The 15,420-nt window shown below is 36.9% G+C and overlaps 1 protein-coding gene across 1 annotated transcript; it reads right to left on the reverse strand.

Annotated features, from left to right (window-relative positions):
• Positions 1-1,833: 1,833 nt before the first annotated feature.
• On the reverse strand, positions 1,834-8,916 carry TNFSF13B (TNF superfamily member 13b). The gene is made up of 6 exons (XM_053457532.1): positions 8,720-8,916; positions 7,981-8,062; positions 7,576-7,632; positions 4,002-4,114; positions 2,573-2,723; positions 1,834-1,956 (listed from the first exon to the last, which is right to left on the reverse strand). The coding sequence occupies exons 1-6, from the start codon at positions 8,885-8,887 to the stop codon at positions 1,844-1,846; spliced, it is 684 nt and encodes a 227-aa protein (XP_053313507.1). The 5' UTR covers positions 8,888-8,916; the 3' UTR covers positions 1,834-1,843.
• Positions 8,917-15,420: the final 6,504 nt, after the last annotated feature.

Raw genomic sequence — 15,420 nt, forward strand, 5'->3', positions numbered from 1 at the left:
TGGTTTGTGTGCAGCCATTATCTTGGATCTGGCCCATTTGATCTGGCCCAAATTGAAGGGTGAAATAACACGGAAAACAGAAACAACTGTGTGTCAATCGTGTACCAATATTTGAAAGAAATCAGTAAAGCATTGTCCCATTTTCTTGCTGTTGTTAGGAAATCTCATCAAAGTTTAAAATTTTGGCATGGCTTTCTATTGAGTTTTCTAGAAGAGACGGCGTATTCATACCTTTGATTTTTATTTATCGATAAAATAAATTGGTAAAAAGCCAGAATACTTGACGATTGCTTATTGGAAATTGGAAACTAATCTGAAGTTGTTTTTCCTGAAATAGTCTGAAACACTCTTATGAGTTGTGACAAAAGGGTGTCCTTCTCCAAGGCTAGCCTGGGAATGCTAGGCAGCCCTGGCACTTTAAGGCCAAGGACTACCAAATAAATGAGTGTGGCAGTCGAACATTATATTTCTATTCTCACACAGCTTGCGACTGAGGATATTGAGCCAGGGGTGTCCACCAGGGATTGTTTGTTTCAATATGGAAGGGGAGCTTCCAATGTCCTGTTATTCTTTAGTGAAAATTGATTTGTGAACTTTGGATGGCCATTTGACCACCAAAAGCATGGGGTGCACTTTCCTGGTTCAACTGTAAAACCCCCCCACCTTGCAACAGTCATTCTCTTCTAGGTGTCAGCAGAGGATTAGCACTAGTTGTCAGATCAAGATTCCCTATGAGGGGGCATTTTATTAGTAGTGGCTTTTTTCTTAAACATTACATAGAAAAGACATTCAGGCTATAGCTTGTTTGGAACAGAAGCATCAGGGCGACCCTACCTCGGACTTACTTACCAAGCTTTTAGAGAAGCACTCAGAGTTTTCTGCCTTGCTAAATGTGCAGTCACAGCAAGCTTTTGTTTTAACCAAAAAGTTATTTTATGAACAGGGCAAGAAGCTGGGGAAATACTTGGTGAGGGTTCTTATGCAGAGGCAGTAATAAAAAAAAAATACTTTTTGGAGCAGCGAAGACACATGAACAAGATGGAAGAGGAGAAACAAAACTAGGCGGCAAGGAGTAAGGAACGCAGAAGCAGTTGTTGTAGAAGGGCAGGAAACAATATTTGTTGTCTGAAAACAGATGGACCAAAAATTTAATTAAAAATTAATCTGAATAATTTTTGGTCCATTTGCTCAAGTCTACTGATTAGAGTGGTGGAAAGGAGCACTTCTACTCCAAAGGTTTAGGTTTTTTGGGGGACAGTCTTTTAGTCTGGTTCCATTGGCTCCCCTGTGTGGGTTGAGGCTTGTAAATTGGCCTGTGGGAGTGATCAATCACCCTACAATTCGGACACTCTAAAGGCATGGGATTGGATGGTAGGGTACATAAAAAAGGCCCAGACCCCTCATCTCTCTTTCTGCTTACTAAAAATCTGGAGTTTTTCCCTTGGGTCCCCATGGCTTACACCTTTCAAATGTGGATATCAAGTAGGTTTTTATTGGCATAGCTGGTTCACATTTTGTCTTTGGACCTATGTAAAAGTTTGCATGTCTTGACTCAAAATGCTGTACACATTTTTTACAATATTTGCAATGAAAAGAGGTTTTAAAAAAGTAACATATACAGCTAACAATTACAAAATGAATGGTGATTGAGAAAACCAAGTATTCATTCTAAGAACATGCAATCACAAGCATTGTTTTTACTGTAACAATAGAGGTAATTCTATATTTATAGGTATAATTTGTTGGCTATGCAGAGGGCATTAATTGTGCTATACTGTTTTGATTGTAGGTCAACCGTAACTAGGGAAATAAAAAGGCATACTTTTTTCTTATTTTTTCTTATTTATAAAAGTCTTATTGCCCCAAAGAATGTGCCATCACCACTCAAAGATATTTTGGCGTTGTTTCTTGGTATAATAAGCTGTAGTTCATCACCTTCTTCTAATTTTGCAATTCCTGGAAGTCAATAAAATGTGTTAGAGTTTAGTTATTTAGTGTTAAAACATAAAGCAGCATTTCCAAGGGCTTGCATATACTGGCAGATTGGGAACTTTCCAAGCATGGAAATAAGAGAGGAATCTATTGATCCTAAGGTGCATATACAACATTCTCAGTCAATCCAGTGCATCCAAGAAAGCAGTTAATAAATCACTTACCCAAATCTAATGGGATCAAAATCATGATATGGGGATATCAAAATATTTTATAATAAAATGTAATTCATTCAGCAATATTGTTTTCTTGGTGGAAAAAACATGGAGAAAGAAGGCAGAATAGTACAAAATGAGTGAAGTAATTGAAAACTTACTCATCTTTGTGTGTGTTTCATGAAGCAAACAAAATTGCTTAAAAAAAAGGGGGCAGGTAAAGCCAAGTAGTCCCACATATTTTAACACACACGCTAACACACATAAACACGCTTACACATACTTACACTTATTGTTACGTGACCAGATTTATGATGCTTTTTCAAATTGGCTGTTGAACTGATAATGAAAACCCTGTCTTATTTAAAATGTGTGTGCTCTGTATATATCATTTAATGTATAAAATAGAACAGTGGAGTACTCACCAGCTGTGAAACATGAATTGTTTGGAAGGTACTCCGGCATGTTTTGTATACACCGAAATAATGTAATTGAAATGGGATCATCCCCAACTTTGTGGACCTTTTTCCTTTGGATTAGATGGCCCATTGCAAACAATTCATCTGTATACCAGACCTGCAGGGCACAAACATGCTTGCTTCATGTTAAATAGAAAAGACTAAATGATTCCCTCTATCTGTGATTTCCATAGGTAATGGTCATCATGGCTCATTGGGCAAATAGGAGGCGCTTGTCTGGCCCTGTATAATGTATAGTAAAATTAGGGAAATTTATCCAAAGTGTCCTCACTCATTAAATTATGCATTATACAGGCCCAGCTAAGCCTAAACATGCCAGTGTTGGCTTCTCATAATGTACAGAGATGTGAGGGACTCTTCTGCAAACTCTTTATTTGGTGAGTAAACCGCATTGATCTAAATGGGCAGAGGCAAAGCAGAGGCCAAGTCAGGGTGGTAACCAGGAACTCAACCAGGAACTCAAGGTCAGCAGTGAGGGGCAGAGACCAGGTCAGATATCAAACAGTACATGGAGAAGAGCTTTAGTGCACCAGGCAGAAAAGGGCGGTGCGCACCAACTTCCCTAAAAGCAGGTGTGGATCAAAGGAGGGGTATAGATAGAGGAATAGCCCCTGATATACCACAAAGCACATTCCGAGTCTGCTTGTGCTAGGGCTACCTTCAAGGGGTACAGGTGGTACAGCTATATGGGGCCCAGAATCTGTAGGGGGCCTGGAGCCCCTAAAACATTTGAGCAATATGCCCCTTTATATTAAAAGATCAAGCTGTGTACTGTTCGATTCACTCACCAGCTCTGCAGGGAGGCAATTTTTTGAAGGGAGAAAGCTGTATTCTCAAAGCCTGGTTTGCCTCATGACAGGGATATAATTATGGTATATACTAGACTTGGGTACCGGCCAAGTCTTCGCATTCGTCTTTGTATTCCATGAATATTCGCCCGTTCCCAAGTTTTTGTCAGGTGAATATTCGTGTACATTCTTCGTGTTTGTTTTTTTAATAATTTTTTTTTTAGCAGGGGTTAATACCGGGTTAACGCGATAGAAATACGCAACAGCTTTGGCGCCAGGATTTTAAAGGTCTGTAAGAGCGACTCTATTCGTCGACAGCAGGGGCCTCCTCATGCGTCAACCAATGAAGGCCAGCTGCTCTTCATTGGTTTATCCCAGACGAGCCCCCTGGTGGCGACCAATAGAGTCGCTCTTCGTTTTCATGTTCTCCCGAATACGAATGTACAGGTCCAGTATATACTGCTATTAGCCATGTTGCATACCATTTTTTCTTTTTATTATAAACCATATCAAAGGAATGAAAAATATATTATCATGATATATACAAACCAAAAAAATTTTAATGTGCATATTTAAAATAATCTTACCTGCCCATAAATGAAAAAGTAACCAGTTTCTTTTATTAATATTGTATTTGTCTTTTCTTCCATAGCAGTCCCCTGCTTCAAACTTAGAAGCCATGGTATGATGCTTGAGTCATCTAGAACAAGTAATAATATGTATTTCTTAACATATGTTTACAAAACACATGATCTCCTAGCTTTCCCAAAATAAATTCTTGCCGTTTCCAGTATCCCACTTCTTATTTACACAAGGAAAAATACTGTACATATTAATATTGTGTATGCTGGCCTGGAAAGCCACACATGTAGAGACAAAAGTGCCGTCAAACAGGACAGGCAAGGACACGCCTGAAAATGAGAGGAAATGTAATGTATTCTTCCTGGCAAAATATTTTCTAAATACATTATATGAGCGTACAGACATGCATTCAGAGCTGTCAACAATGAACCACTTGAGCATAAACAGAAGTAAACTTTTACTTACAGATTTTTGCAAAGGAACTACCGTGGCAAGGTAGAAAAATGAAACATTTTCATTCCACTTATGACATACCTATCAAATCCTAAAATGCTGTCCAACTGTCCTGCTGAGCAGTCTCGCCATCCTGCTATTGTAGGAAGTAGGGATCATGGGTAAGTTGGGAAGATCCTCTGATCTCCCCTGAGCAACCCACTGAACTGTAAAATGGATTGCGATTTGTGATGTTGCATCACTGACCTCAATAATAGCTTGCCCAACGTCTCCTCGTGATGTAGTGAATCTATGCTCTGGGATACAAGCTTTGCTTCCTGGTGTGGGGTAAGTTAGGTTCCCCTAGAACCACCAATAGCCCCGCCCACATATAGCTCCACCCCTCAACTAAGGTTTCCTGGTTTGGACACCTTGAATGTTGGCTGGTATACTTATACAGGACAGAAGAAATCACCTTTTACTGGCCCATGCAACAGAAAGCCAACCTAATGACCCAATTCAATCTGCTCCCTCAACCTCCCCTTTATTTTACTCCGTGTCCCCTTTTTAAATTTTGTCCCATTTGGTCCTGCTTTCATTACATACATCTGTAACAAATATACTACAGGATATTGGTGCAGTGTGAAAAAGTTGGATGAGTATGTTCCATCTGGCCCCTGACAGCAGAAAACCATATCCACATGGTTATGGACAACTGCATTATCCTCAGGCTATTTGGAATCATGCCAGTGGAACCTGAAAGTGTATTATTTTAAAATCTCAACTTGCATTTTCATTTTAGTCTAAGCAATACCCATTGTTTAAATACAAACTGCCATAATCATATTCATTTTATATCTGAGAAACCAAACAGATAATGTTGGTGTTTAATTTCTTACTATTGCCACACATAACCATGTAATGTAAACAGACTGGTTCTGTTTGGAAACTGATTGTATCAGTATTGCTATGGTCCAATCTAAAAACAAACTGAGGCTTAATATTAGCCATGACACTTTAAGTCCATGACTAATTCATAGTGTGTGGTCGCCCTAAATCACCTAATTCAATATTTAGGATGGGTGTCCATATACTTTTGGTCTTATAGCATATCTATATTCTTCTGGCCACTATGCATGTCATGTTCCTGACCTGCCAATGTTACTATATGTATGGTGGACAGTAACAACTAACATTACATATGTAAATGTAGATATTCCAGGCTACTGTAATATTTGTCAATTTTCATTCTTTTTTTATAATCTGGACTATAAAGATAATTCATTTCTGAATTGTGCAATTTAGTATGAAAACCAAAATAGATTGTTCCCTTTAAGTGGTCTAAATAAGAAGAATCACAATGCAATGTATCCAGAAATGGTAAAATACTCAGATGTCTAATATGTTACTAGGAAATGTACATGCAGTTTCAAAGAAATGAATAAAAGAAAACGGTTTCTTGATTTTATGCTACAAAGTAGGACATGTATTATATGATAAAATGGGAAACTGCTGTAACAGCAAATGTATTTATTATAAAAAAAAGTCTCTAAAGGTAAACATAAGCTCATAACCTCTTTAGAGATACAGATGTACAGTTAACTATTTATTGCTAATACTGGGTGCAAGACTGAGACTCATTCTGTTGATATGTAACTCTTAAAGAGCCAGGGGTCAGGGCACAATTTTCCTTTCTAGAGGCTTGGCCAATTTTCAGAGTTTTGCGGAGTTTGACTGTTCATAGATACCTAGTTTAAGGTAAACATACAGTTTATGTAGATATATCGATTGCACACGCAGCCCATGAAAGTCACGGGATACAATATAGCACAGGGAAGGAAGGGGCAAATTGTATTATTCTAATATTTCAACTCATCTTCTTGATCCAAGGAGAAATCCGATTGCCTCTTGGAGTCAAGAAGGAATTTTTTCCCCTGATGGCAGAATTCAAAGTAGCTTAATTAGGGTTTCTTTGCTTTCTTTTGGATCAAGAATAGGAAGGTTAGGTAGAAGGGTTGAACTTGATGGACTTAGGTCTTTTTTCAACCTTATGAACTATGTAACTATGTAACTCCCATCATTCTCAACAGGATTGTCTTGAAGTGATTGAGGTATTGAGGTCAACAGAAGCTAATCTATCTTTTGTACACAAATATTAAAACATAAATGCATTTTTATAAAATGTCTTGTTTTGTTTTTTCTTTAAATGTCTTTCAATTTTGTTTATTGGGGCAGATTTGGGGGCGCTTGAGATCACATTAGGTTTTCTTTGCATGCCAATCAGCAAATCTTACATAGCCAAAATAGCTGGCAGTAAGATCTATCCTGTAACAGGCGCATTGTGCAGCAGGACATCGGGGGGCTTGATCTCCACCCCACTGGAGCTACTAGCCACTTGGCCTGGCTACGTTACAGCTCTTAGTCAAGTACTTACTAAGCACTTTAATACTATAACAGACTCTAAGCACTCATCATTGGCTATTTGGGGAAGTAGACTGTCTCTTTAAGATTTTTCTTGATAAAACATCATGTTTGTTTACTAATTTGTTATACATAGATTTATTCAAGTACATTATCGTTATTATGTACATAAAAACTAAGCAGCGTAAGATTTTTGTTGGCTAAACTGAAATATACATGAAAAAATAACTCTTCTGTTCTGTTTCACTTATGTTGCCAAATGGAACATTTTTGTAACTAAATATAGCTTAAAACATTGTTTCTACAACTGTTGTAAAAGCATGTCCTTGAAATAATTCATCATGCAAAATTTTCCATCATTCGTGATTTTTTCTTGACATTTAATTGTCATGTAACACAAAGGCAGGCACTGATAGGTTGCCACGGAAACGAAAAAGAATGTCTTCAATGGTAATTTTTTGTGCTTAAACTTTCCGAGGAAGAAATAAAATGATAGATTTCCTAAGATGTATTTTCTTAGAAGGGTACAGAGTGCAATTAACATTTTGTCAAGGTGGAACAGGACCTTTAGAAATGCTTGACACATCTCATGCCTCTCAACCTGGACATCAAAGGTGAAAATCAAATAATATTGCGATTATAACTACTCCATCTACATAAAATTGCCGTTAAGTGTATAGATACACCCAATAACAAATAAAAGGTCATTAAAACAACTTGGATTACCTTCATCTTTAACTGTACGTTTTCTATCAGCAATCAGCTGCAAGAAGGATTGGAACACTACAAGCAAAAAATATCATTTACTGTCATTTACTTAATCAATCAATTAAATCACTCCACATTGCTAATAGTTTTGTTTTTCAATATATATCTGACATAAACATACATAATTTATAGAAAAAATAAAAAATTTACAGGAGCATACAAAAAAATATTTTTCTAGGAAATGATATTTTTATATTGCATTTTTTAACCCCTTAATGACAAAGCCCGTACATATTTGACATTCTATAAATCCATATAGGGCACTAATAGCCAATAGTGGGTTTGAATGTGTTTTCATTTATGTGCACAGGTACATTATGGTGAAAATAAAATATATTGCTGAAGTTGTTACTATTAGCATACCTTGTCCATTAGCTTCAGAGGTGGATCTCTGTGACCTGCTTTTTATAAATACATCTTGGTTTAGCTCAGTTCTTTTTCCTTTCTGTCAAAAGAAATTTGGTTGATGGTAAAAATAAAACCACAGTTGTAAGTATATGTAAATCTGATCAATAATATTACACTTTGTGGATGAAAAATGATCTAGTCTAGATACTTATTACTCCTTTGTATGACACATTCTGCTATTACTAGCATCTAGTGCTATTTTACATCACTTCACCTGATACTTCCCTTACGAAAAAATTACTGCAGTTTTTCTGAAGTAATATTGCAGTTTTTTGGACATGAAAAAACTGCAATACTGCACATTTACTGCAGTATTACTGCACATTTACTGCAGTTTTACTGCATTTGTACATCACTGTACTGCAGTTTTACTGCAGTTATTTTTGTATGGAAGTACAAATGCAATAAAGCTGCAGTACATTGAAGTACAACTGTAGGTTTGCAATATAAAAAAAAGTGCAGTAAATGTGCAGTAATACTGCAGTAAAAGTGAAGTACAAATGAAGTAAAACTGCAGTAAATGTGCAGTAATACTGCAGTAAAAGTGCAGTATTGCAGTTTTTTCATGTCCAAAAAACTGCAGTATTACTTCAGAAAAACTGCAGTAATTTTTTGTATGTGTACATTTAAATATTCACAGCCGTAAATGGCACCAAAACAGCGAAAAATGAGTCACTTCAAACATCTACAGTACCTGGCGGATTTCCGCAAAGACAGCACGAAAGTCCCCACTTGCTCCACCGGTGTCACTGGGCATCAAGGAGACAGATTGTGGAATTCCGTCACGATTCCTGTTTGAACTGAACTCTGTTTGCAATTTTGCAAGCTCTTCTTTTATTTCTATCAGAGCATATATAGACATCGCAGTAAAACAAAAGAGCAGAAGGCTAACCATGCGACAAATAGTGTTAAAGAAAACTTTTTGGTAATAATGATGAATCCTCTTGTGTTTAATAAGGAGTGGGAAATAATTTCCGTGCTTCATCTCTGAAACAACTTGTTTTGAAATCAGAAAAAAATGCTATTACTCCATTATCCTCCTGTGTCATTGACCCATAATGTTGCTTGGAATCTGTAGAGGCATTAGAAGGTCCCCAAAAGCCAACAGTGAAATCGGTAGATTTAGCCCAAATGGGCCAATGCACATTCTGAAATCCAGACGCTTTATGACTGGGTTATTTCCAGTGACCAGATGTTTTTATCGTCTCATCTGATATATCATCAACCATATAATAATCTTTAGTTACTTCTTCTTTTGAGACAGGAAGTAACAATTCACATCAGGGAAAGGAAACTCACACTATCGACTGCTTACTTTTGCTTTGGATGCAAACATACAGTATATTAATTTACCTGAGAGATTGTAGGAGAATATGAGTTCCCTGCTTCCATTATGACGCGCCAATCCCAACAAGTTTTCCCTAATGGATGGCAGAGCTGATTGTTACTTAACTCTACATCATTTAATGCACTAATGAAAAAAATATATTATATTGTCTAAATTCCCATATATTAATAATTAGTGTCATCAAATTATTGAAATGCAACGTATTTCACATCCACTGTCATCACCTAATATTTTTTAAACCTTAACTTAGCTATAGGGGTAAAGCATTGTGCTGGGTCATTTTCCATTGGGTTTTGTTTTATTTTTTTATTTTAGTTTAGAAGTGAATAGATTAACCTTGATAAACTAGGGTAATATATTGACATTTGCATTAAATGGATTTGCATTTATAACACTATAAGAAATATTTCGTTTGGTTTGTTTTGTTTGTTTTTTTCTTTTTTTTTTTAAGACAATCTTGTTTTGTGTAGCCCTTATTTAGCCATTGTTAGAGTAATATTTACTCCATCTTCCATTCTGAAGGGCTGTTCCTTTTCTTTTATTTGTAAGATGTTATGAAATGGATAGCATATATATGAGACTCTGTCCCTTCAAGAAAAGGATTCACCCAGAGATTTTAACTTAATGCAAATGATCGCTGAGTATCACCTTTAAATAAAGGGCTGTTTTTTTACAAATTTGTGCAAATGCATATACAGATTCACGAGAATCCTCTTTGTGGGTTTGCTATTTGATCCTGACACTAAAACTGAGGAACCCCAACGGACAGTCAGGAAAACCAGTGGCCATTCACAACCATCCATAAGAAAATATCAACCAAAGCAAGTAAAGCAATATCACGTTATTAAGCGTTGGGGATTCTCAAGAGTCCATAATATTAGGGGAGATTTTTTTTCCCATATTTTGGCAATCTAAACGTGAAAGAAAAATATGCTTCAGTAGTAGCTATAGCACAGCACAGTGTATTGTTTATTTTGTATGTGGTTTTACAGACCTAGAGTTTCACCACTTCCCTATTTCAAAGGTTACACCTATTTCCTCAAAGTAAACACATGGGTACAATTTGCGTTCTTTAATCTCAGAGAAAACTATACTACTCTGGTACCTCAACAGTGTACTGTTTACCATACTGTCCCATTTTATATATGGAAAGAGCACTTTGTAAAATATGCTTTAAGACAGTCATAACTTGCTTCTTAATGTCATCGGCCATGGTCATTGGTGATATAAAATGTCACTGGTTCAGGCTCCTATGTTGTTTAAGAATATGTGTATTTTTGGACATATCAGTTTATTCTACGTAGATCTCTATGAGGTGCCGTTAGGGACATTATTTCAGTTTTTTATCTCACATATATCATATAGTGAAACGCATATATCATATACGGAAACGCATATATCATATAGGGAAATGCATATATGCGTTCCAGTATATGATATATGTGTTTCAGTATATGAGATATGCGTTTCACTATATCAGGGGCGTCCAACATGTGGCCCGCGGGCCAAATGCGGCCCGCGAGACCTTGAGGTGCGGCCCGCGTAAGATCGGCAGCCAGGGCAACCGATCTTACCCGAGCCGCACCTCAAGCCCTGCTACTTACTTGTGGGAGGGTCTTCTGGACTGCACACAGAGGAAGCGGAGTTCACGTGACATCCTACTTCCTCTGTGCTTTAGTAGAGAAGGCAGAGGGAGGCCGCGCCCCCTGCTGAAGTCTGTAAGCGGCATCGAGGAGCTGCCTTGCAAGTAAGGAGGTGGGGAGGGTGTTTGAATGAGTGTGTGTGATTGAGGGAATGAATCTGTGAATGAATGATTATATGAATAAATGAGTGTGTGTGTGTGTGTGATAGCATGGATGTGTAAGTGCTGGAACCTAGGCATGATGGGACTGTGATTGCTGTTAGCAATCACACTCCTATCATGCCAAGTCAGCCAGTACATGCTGAAACCTGGCCAGCTGCCCCCCTTGTGTATTGATGCTGCCAGCAGTATGGGGTCTGCACTTACAGCCACCCTGTACCAGCATGTACTGGCTGACTTGGCATGATAGGAGTGTGATTGCTAACAGCAATCACAGTCCCATAGTGCCTAGGTTCCAGTATTTACTGGATGGATGTGTAAGTGCTGGAACCTAGGCATGATGGGACTGTGACTACTGTTAGCAATCACACTCATATCATGCCAAGTCAGCCAGTACATGCTGAAACCTAGCTAGCTGCCCCCCTTGTGTAGTGATGCTGCCAGCAGTATGGGGTCTGCACATCACTTACAGCCACCCTGTACCAGCATGTACTGGCTGACTTGGCATGATAGGAGTGTGATTGCTAACAGCAATCACAGCGAGCACAGTCCCATCATGCCTAGGTACCAGCATTTACTGGTTGCCTGGGTTGCCAAGTCATATTGCTAATTTTGTCCAATTGTGTGTTACCTACTTTTATTAAAAATGTGAGTTTTTATTATAATTTTTAAAGGTGGGGGTCATTTTCGGTTTTGGCTAAGTGAACCCTGAATGTTTTGGTCCAGAATTTTCATTTTAGTTCATCCCTAGAATAAATCTAGGGAATCCTGAATTTGTAGTCGCAAAACTTTCTAGGCCCAGAAATCAGTGAGAGGAAGAGTAAAGGTTTTGTGTCATTTACTTTATTTTAATCTGCATATTTTATTAAAGGCCATATTTTTTGTCACAGTGAAAAATGAGTGCGGCCCGCGCACGTATACAATTCTGATGAAGTGGCCCACTGCAGAAAAAACTTGGACACCCCTGCACTATATGATATATGTGAGATAAAAAACTGAAATAATGTCCCTAACGGCACCTCATAGATCTCAATGAGTTTTAAGTAAGACATACCAATCTCCTTATGGGTTGCAATGTGGAAGTGAGGAGTACTTTTGGTTATATTTTTTGCTTAGCTCAGCAGTATCCTTTTTTTTTTATTCATGTAACAACTTGTAGATTTTATGTAGATTTATGTTTTGGAAAAATTGTCATATGAGTATTTAAATAAAGTAATACCATGGCACATTTTTAGCTGATAGTCGCAATAATAAATGCCCAGCTATAGTACTCAAGCTAATAAATAAAGTAAACAAAATAATATTAAATAGATCCTGATCTTTCACAGGACGCTTGAAATAAGAACAGAGCCAGTTCAAAACTCTGTTTTTAAAAGCATGTGTATTAAAATAAACAAAATAGCTTGCTGTTGTGACACGCCATAACGTGTGGTTGAAATATTACATCATGCCGCCTGTGGATTTCTAGAACATGGAAAAGAAAAAATGTCGGTGCGCTAAGCTAGTCACAGGCTCAAATAATACAAATGTAAGAAGCGCAGACAGTTTTTGTTTTTTGTATACACTGTACAGCCAATACACTGTTTCTTGCAGCATGCTCACACTGTTTGGTAGGCCTCGTATTATACATTTGTATTATTTGAGCCTGAGACTAGCTTAGCGCACCGAAATTTTTTCTTTTCCCTGTTTGCACATATTTGAGGTTGTTGGCTCCTCATCAGTCTGGTTGCAGCTTGCTGTCCAGGGGTTAATAGGGAGGAGGTTTAATTGCACCTCCCCCAACACATTAATAAGGTTTTGGTAGCAGTATAAACTGCTTTGTGTGCCCACTATGTAGGAGGTGAGAGTAGGTTCTCACCCTATTGAGAGTGTGCCTTGACGTGGCGGGTGAGCTTTATTATGCTTTGGCCAATTCATATAACCAAAACCTCTCGTTTATATTATGTTTATATATTTGTTGCCAACTTTATTAGGGTGAGAAGCGCAGACAGTTTTTGTTTTTTGATTTCTAGAACATGACAGAAAAAAGAAGAAGACATATACACATATCATCTTCTTATGAAATTATTCTAGCTGAAAGCATATGGGTAATAAATAACCTCCTTGTTTGTCTCTTTGATGTAATAGATCTAAAACAAAAGTTGTCGGTACAGTGAACCAACATGATATTCCATTCTGGTTTTTAATTTTATTAAATATTCCTTGCAAAACTGTAAAATATATTTTTTAAGAAATGCCATATACAGTCAGCTGCGTAATATAAAGCCAATCAGTTGGGGAAAAAAGCTTAAAAAATGCTGAGTCTTCAACTTTTGTCCTTTGCTAATTTGCATAACAGTTTTAATAGCATCATATGATGCAAACTGTATAATAAAACTGGAAATATAGGTCATTGCTCATCTCTAGATTGTAAACTCGTTTGAGCAGGGCCCTCCTCACTTGTTTCTGTAATTGTTTCTCTAATTGTTATGTTATATACTACTTGTTATGTCCTGTCTACCCCTTGTACAGCGCTACGGAATGTGAGGTGCTATATAAGACAATATATAATAACTATATATATATATATATATATATATATATATATTTAATCTATACTGGTGAGTAAAAATAAAATCATGCGTAATAAGAGGGCAAGATGCTAAATTGTACTGACCAACAGTGACCACTAGATGGCTCTAATCTTCAAACGACTTCTAATAGTGACATCTCAAAATGAAGATCTCATCTATGACAGCTGCTGCTAAAGAGATGGTACTATTATTTATTAGCACTTATTGTTTTATATATCCTCATCATATTATGCAGGGCTGTACAATGGTTACACAAGAAATAACAAGTAGTAAATTTGATTTACAGAAACAACAGGTTAGGAGGGCCCTACTAAAACGAGGTTACAGCGTAGGGGCCACATGAGGAAGATCGAGTTAATCCAGTGCACTACAGCACAAACCTACCATTGGATGGTATTATTTCATGTATAGAAAAAAAACAATCGTTTTAGGGTATCTATCATGGCAATTACAGGGAAAAAAATTTAAACGGAACTGATGAAGCAGGGTTTGTGCACCACGTTAAGAATTATTGGATTTCTTTTCATAGTAGTATCAGAGATCCTATGGTATAATGCATGCTTCGGTAGAATATTCTCGACCAGGCATCTCAAATAATGAAATAGGAGCTTGCAACCACAGCCTTCTTTTCACAGATGAAACATATATATATATATATATATATATATATATATGTCATAATTAAGAATTAATGAGGCATAATTTTGTTATATTTGAGCTTTGTGATATTTAGTGGCATCCAGGGGAGTTGTCATCGGTAACCAAGCCGCCATCAGAGGCAGGGAGCAGCTTTTATTAAAATAAAATAAAAAGTGTTTGACTGCATAAGAAAGCTCCTGACAGCTTGTGTACACAGAGGTATATCTTGTATAGACTAGGGTGTCATCTGCGCATAGGTAGTATTGGAAACCAAAGGAAGATATGAGTTGTCCAAGTGAAGAGGTATAGACATTCAGTTGCATGCTATTCTGGAACATCCAGGTTGAAAAATACCCATTTGGCACAAAATAAAAAATGTACAAAAGAAATACAAAACATGGAATGCTTAATTCCAAAACCATGAATAATTTATTCTAAATATTTACAGATTCACATGGATAAAAGTATGGTGTTAAAACAACTTTTATACAAAGTGAGCATTCTTACGATTATGTTTAAGCCCTTGCATTTGAATGAGTAGAATCTTACATGAATACAGCCACTGTACATGGTATTCACTTGGATCTATACATTGTTGCATGTATATTTAACATTTCCCAATTTGTTGTAATATTAACCACAGCATACGTTATCTACTCCAGAGTTTAGTTTCTTGTCACCTTTCTTGATTTCATAATTTGAACTATTTTCTTCAAATTCCCCTACCCCGTAAAACACGCTGTGTGCAAACTTTGTGTATAAGTTAATATTGCTTAAAATGCATTATTTTACCATTTATTGCAATGGATAAAAATTGTTAAGAAATCAAAATATATTGGGCAGATAACTTCGTATTCCTTAATGAGGACCATGAGATTTACTGAGATAAACAGCATTTCAAAATGCAACAAAGATATTGCAAAAATAATACAAGCATGCATAAAAACCAATATCATGAATGATTCTCCGCTTATAACAGCACATTAAAGAACACATACTAGTGAGGAACAAACGACAGAGTATATTTACCTGAA

This window comes from Spea bombifrons, chromosome 2, assembly GCF_027358695.1.
Source record: "Spea bombifrons isolate aSpeBom1 chromosome 2, aSpeBom1.2.pri, whole genome shotgun sequence".
Classification (NCBI taxonomy): domain Eukaryota; kingdom Metazoa; phylum Chordata; class Amphibia; order Anura; family Pelobatidae; genus Spea; species Spea bombifrons.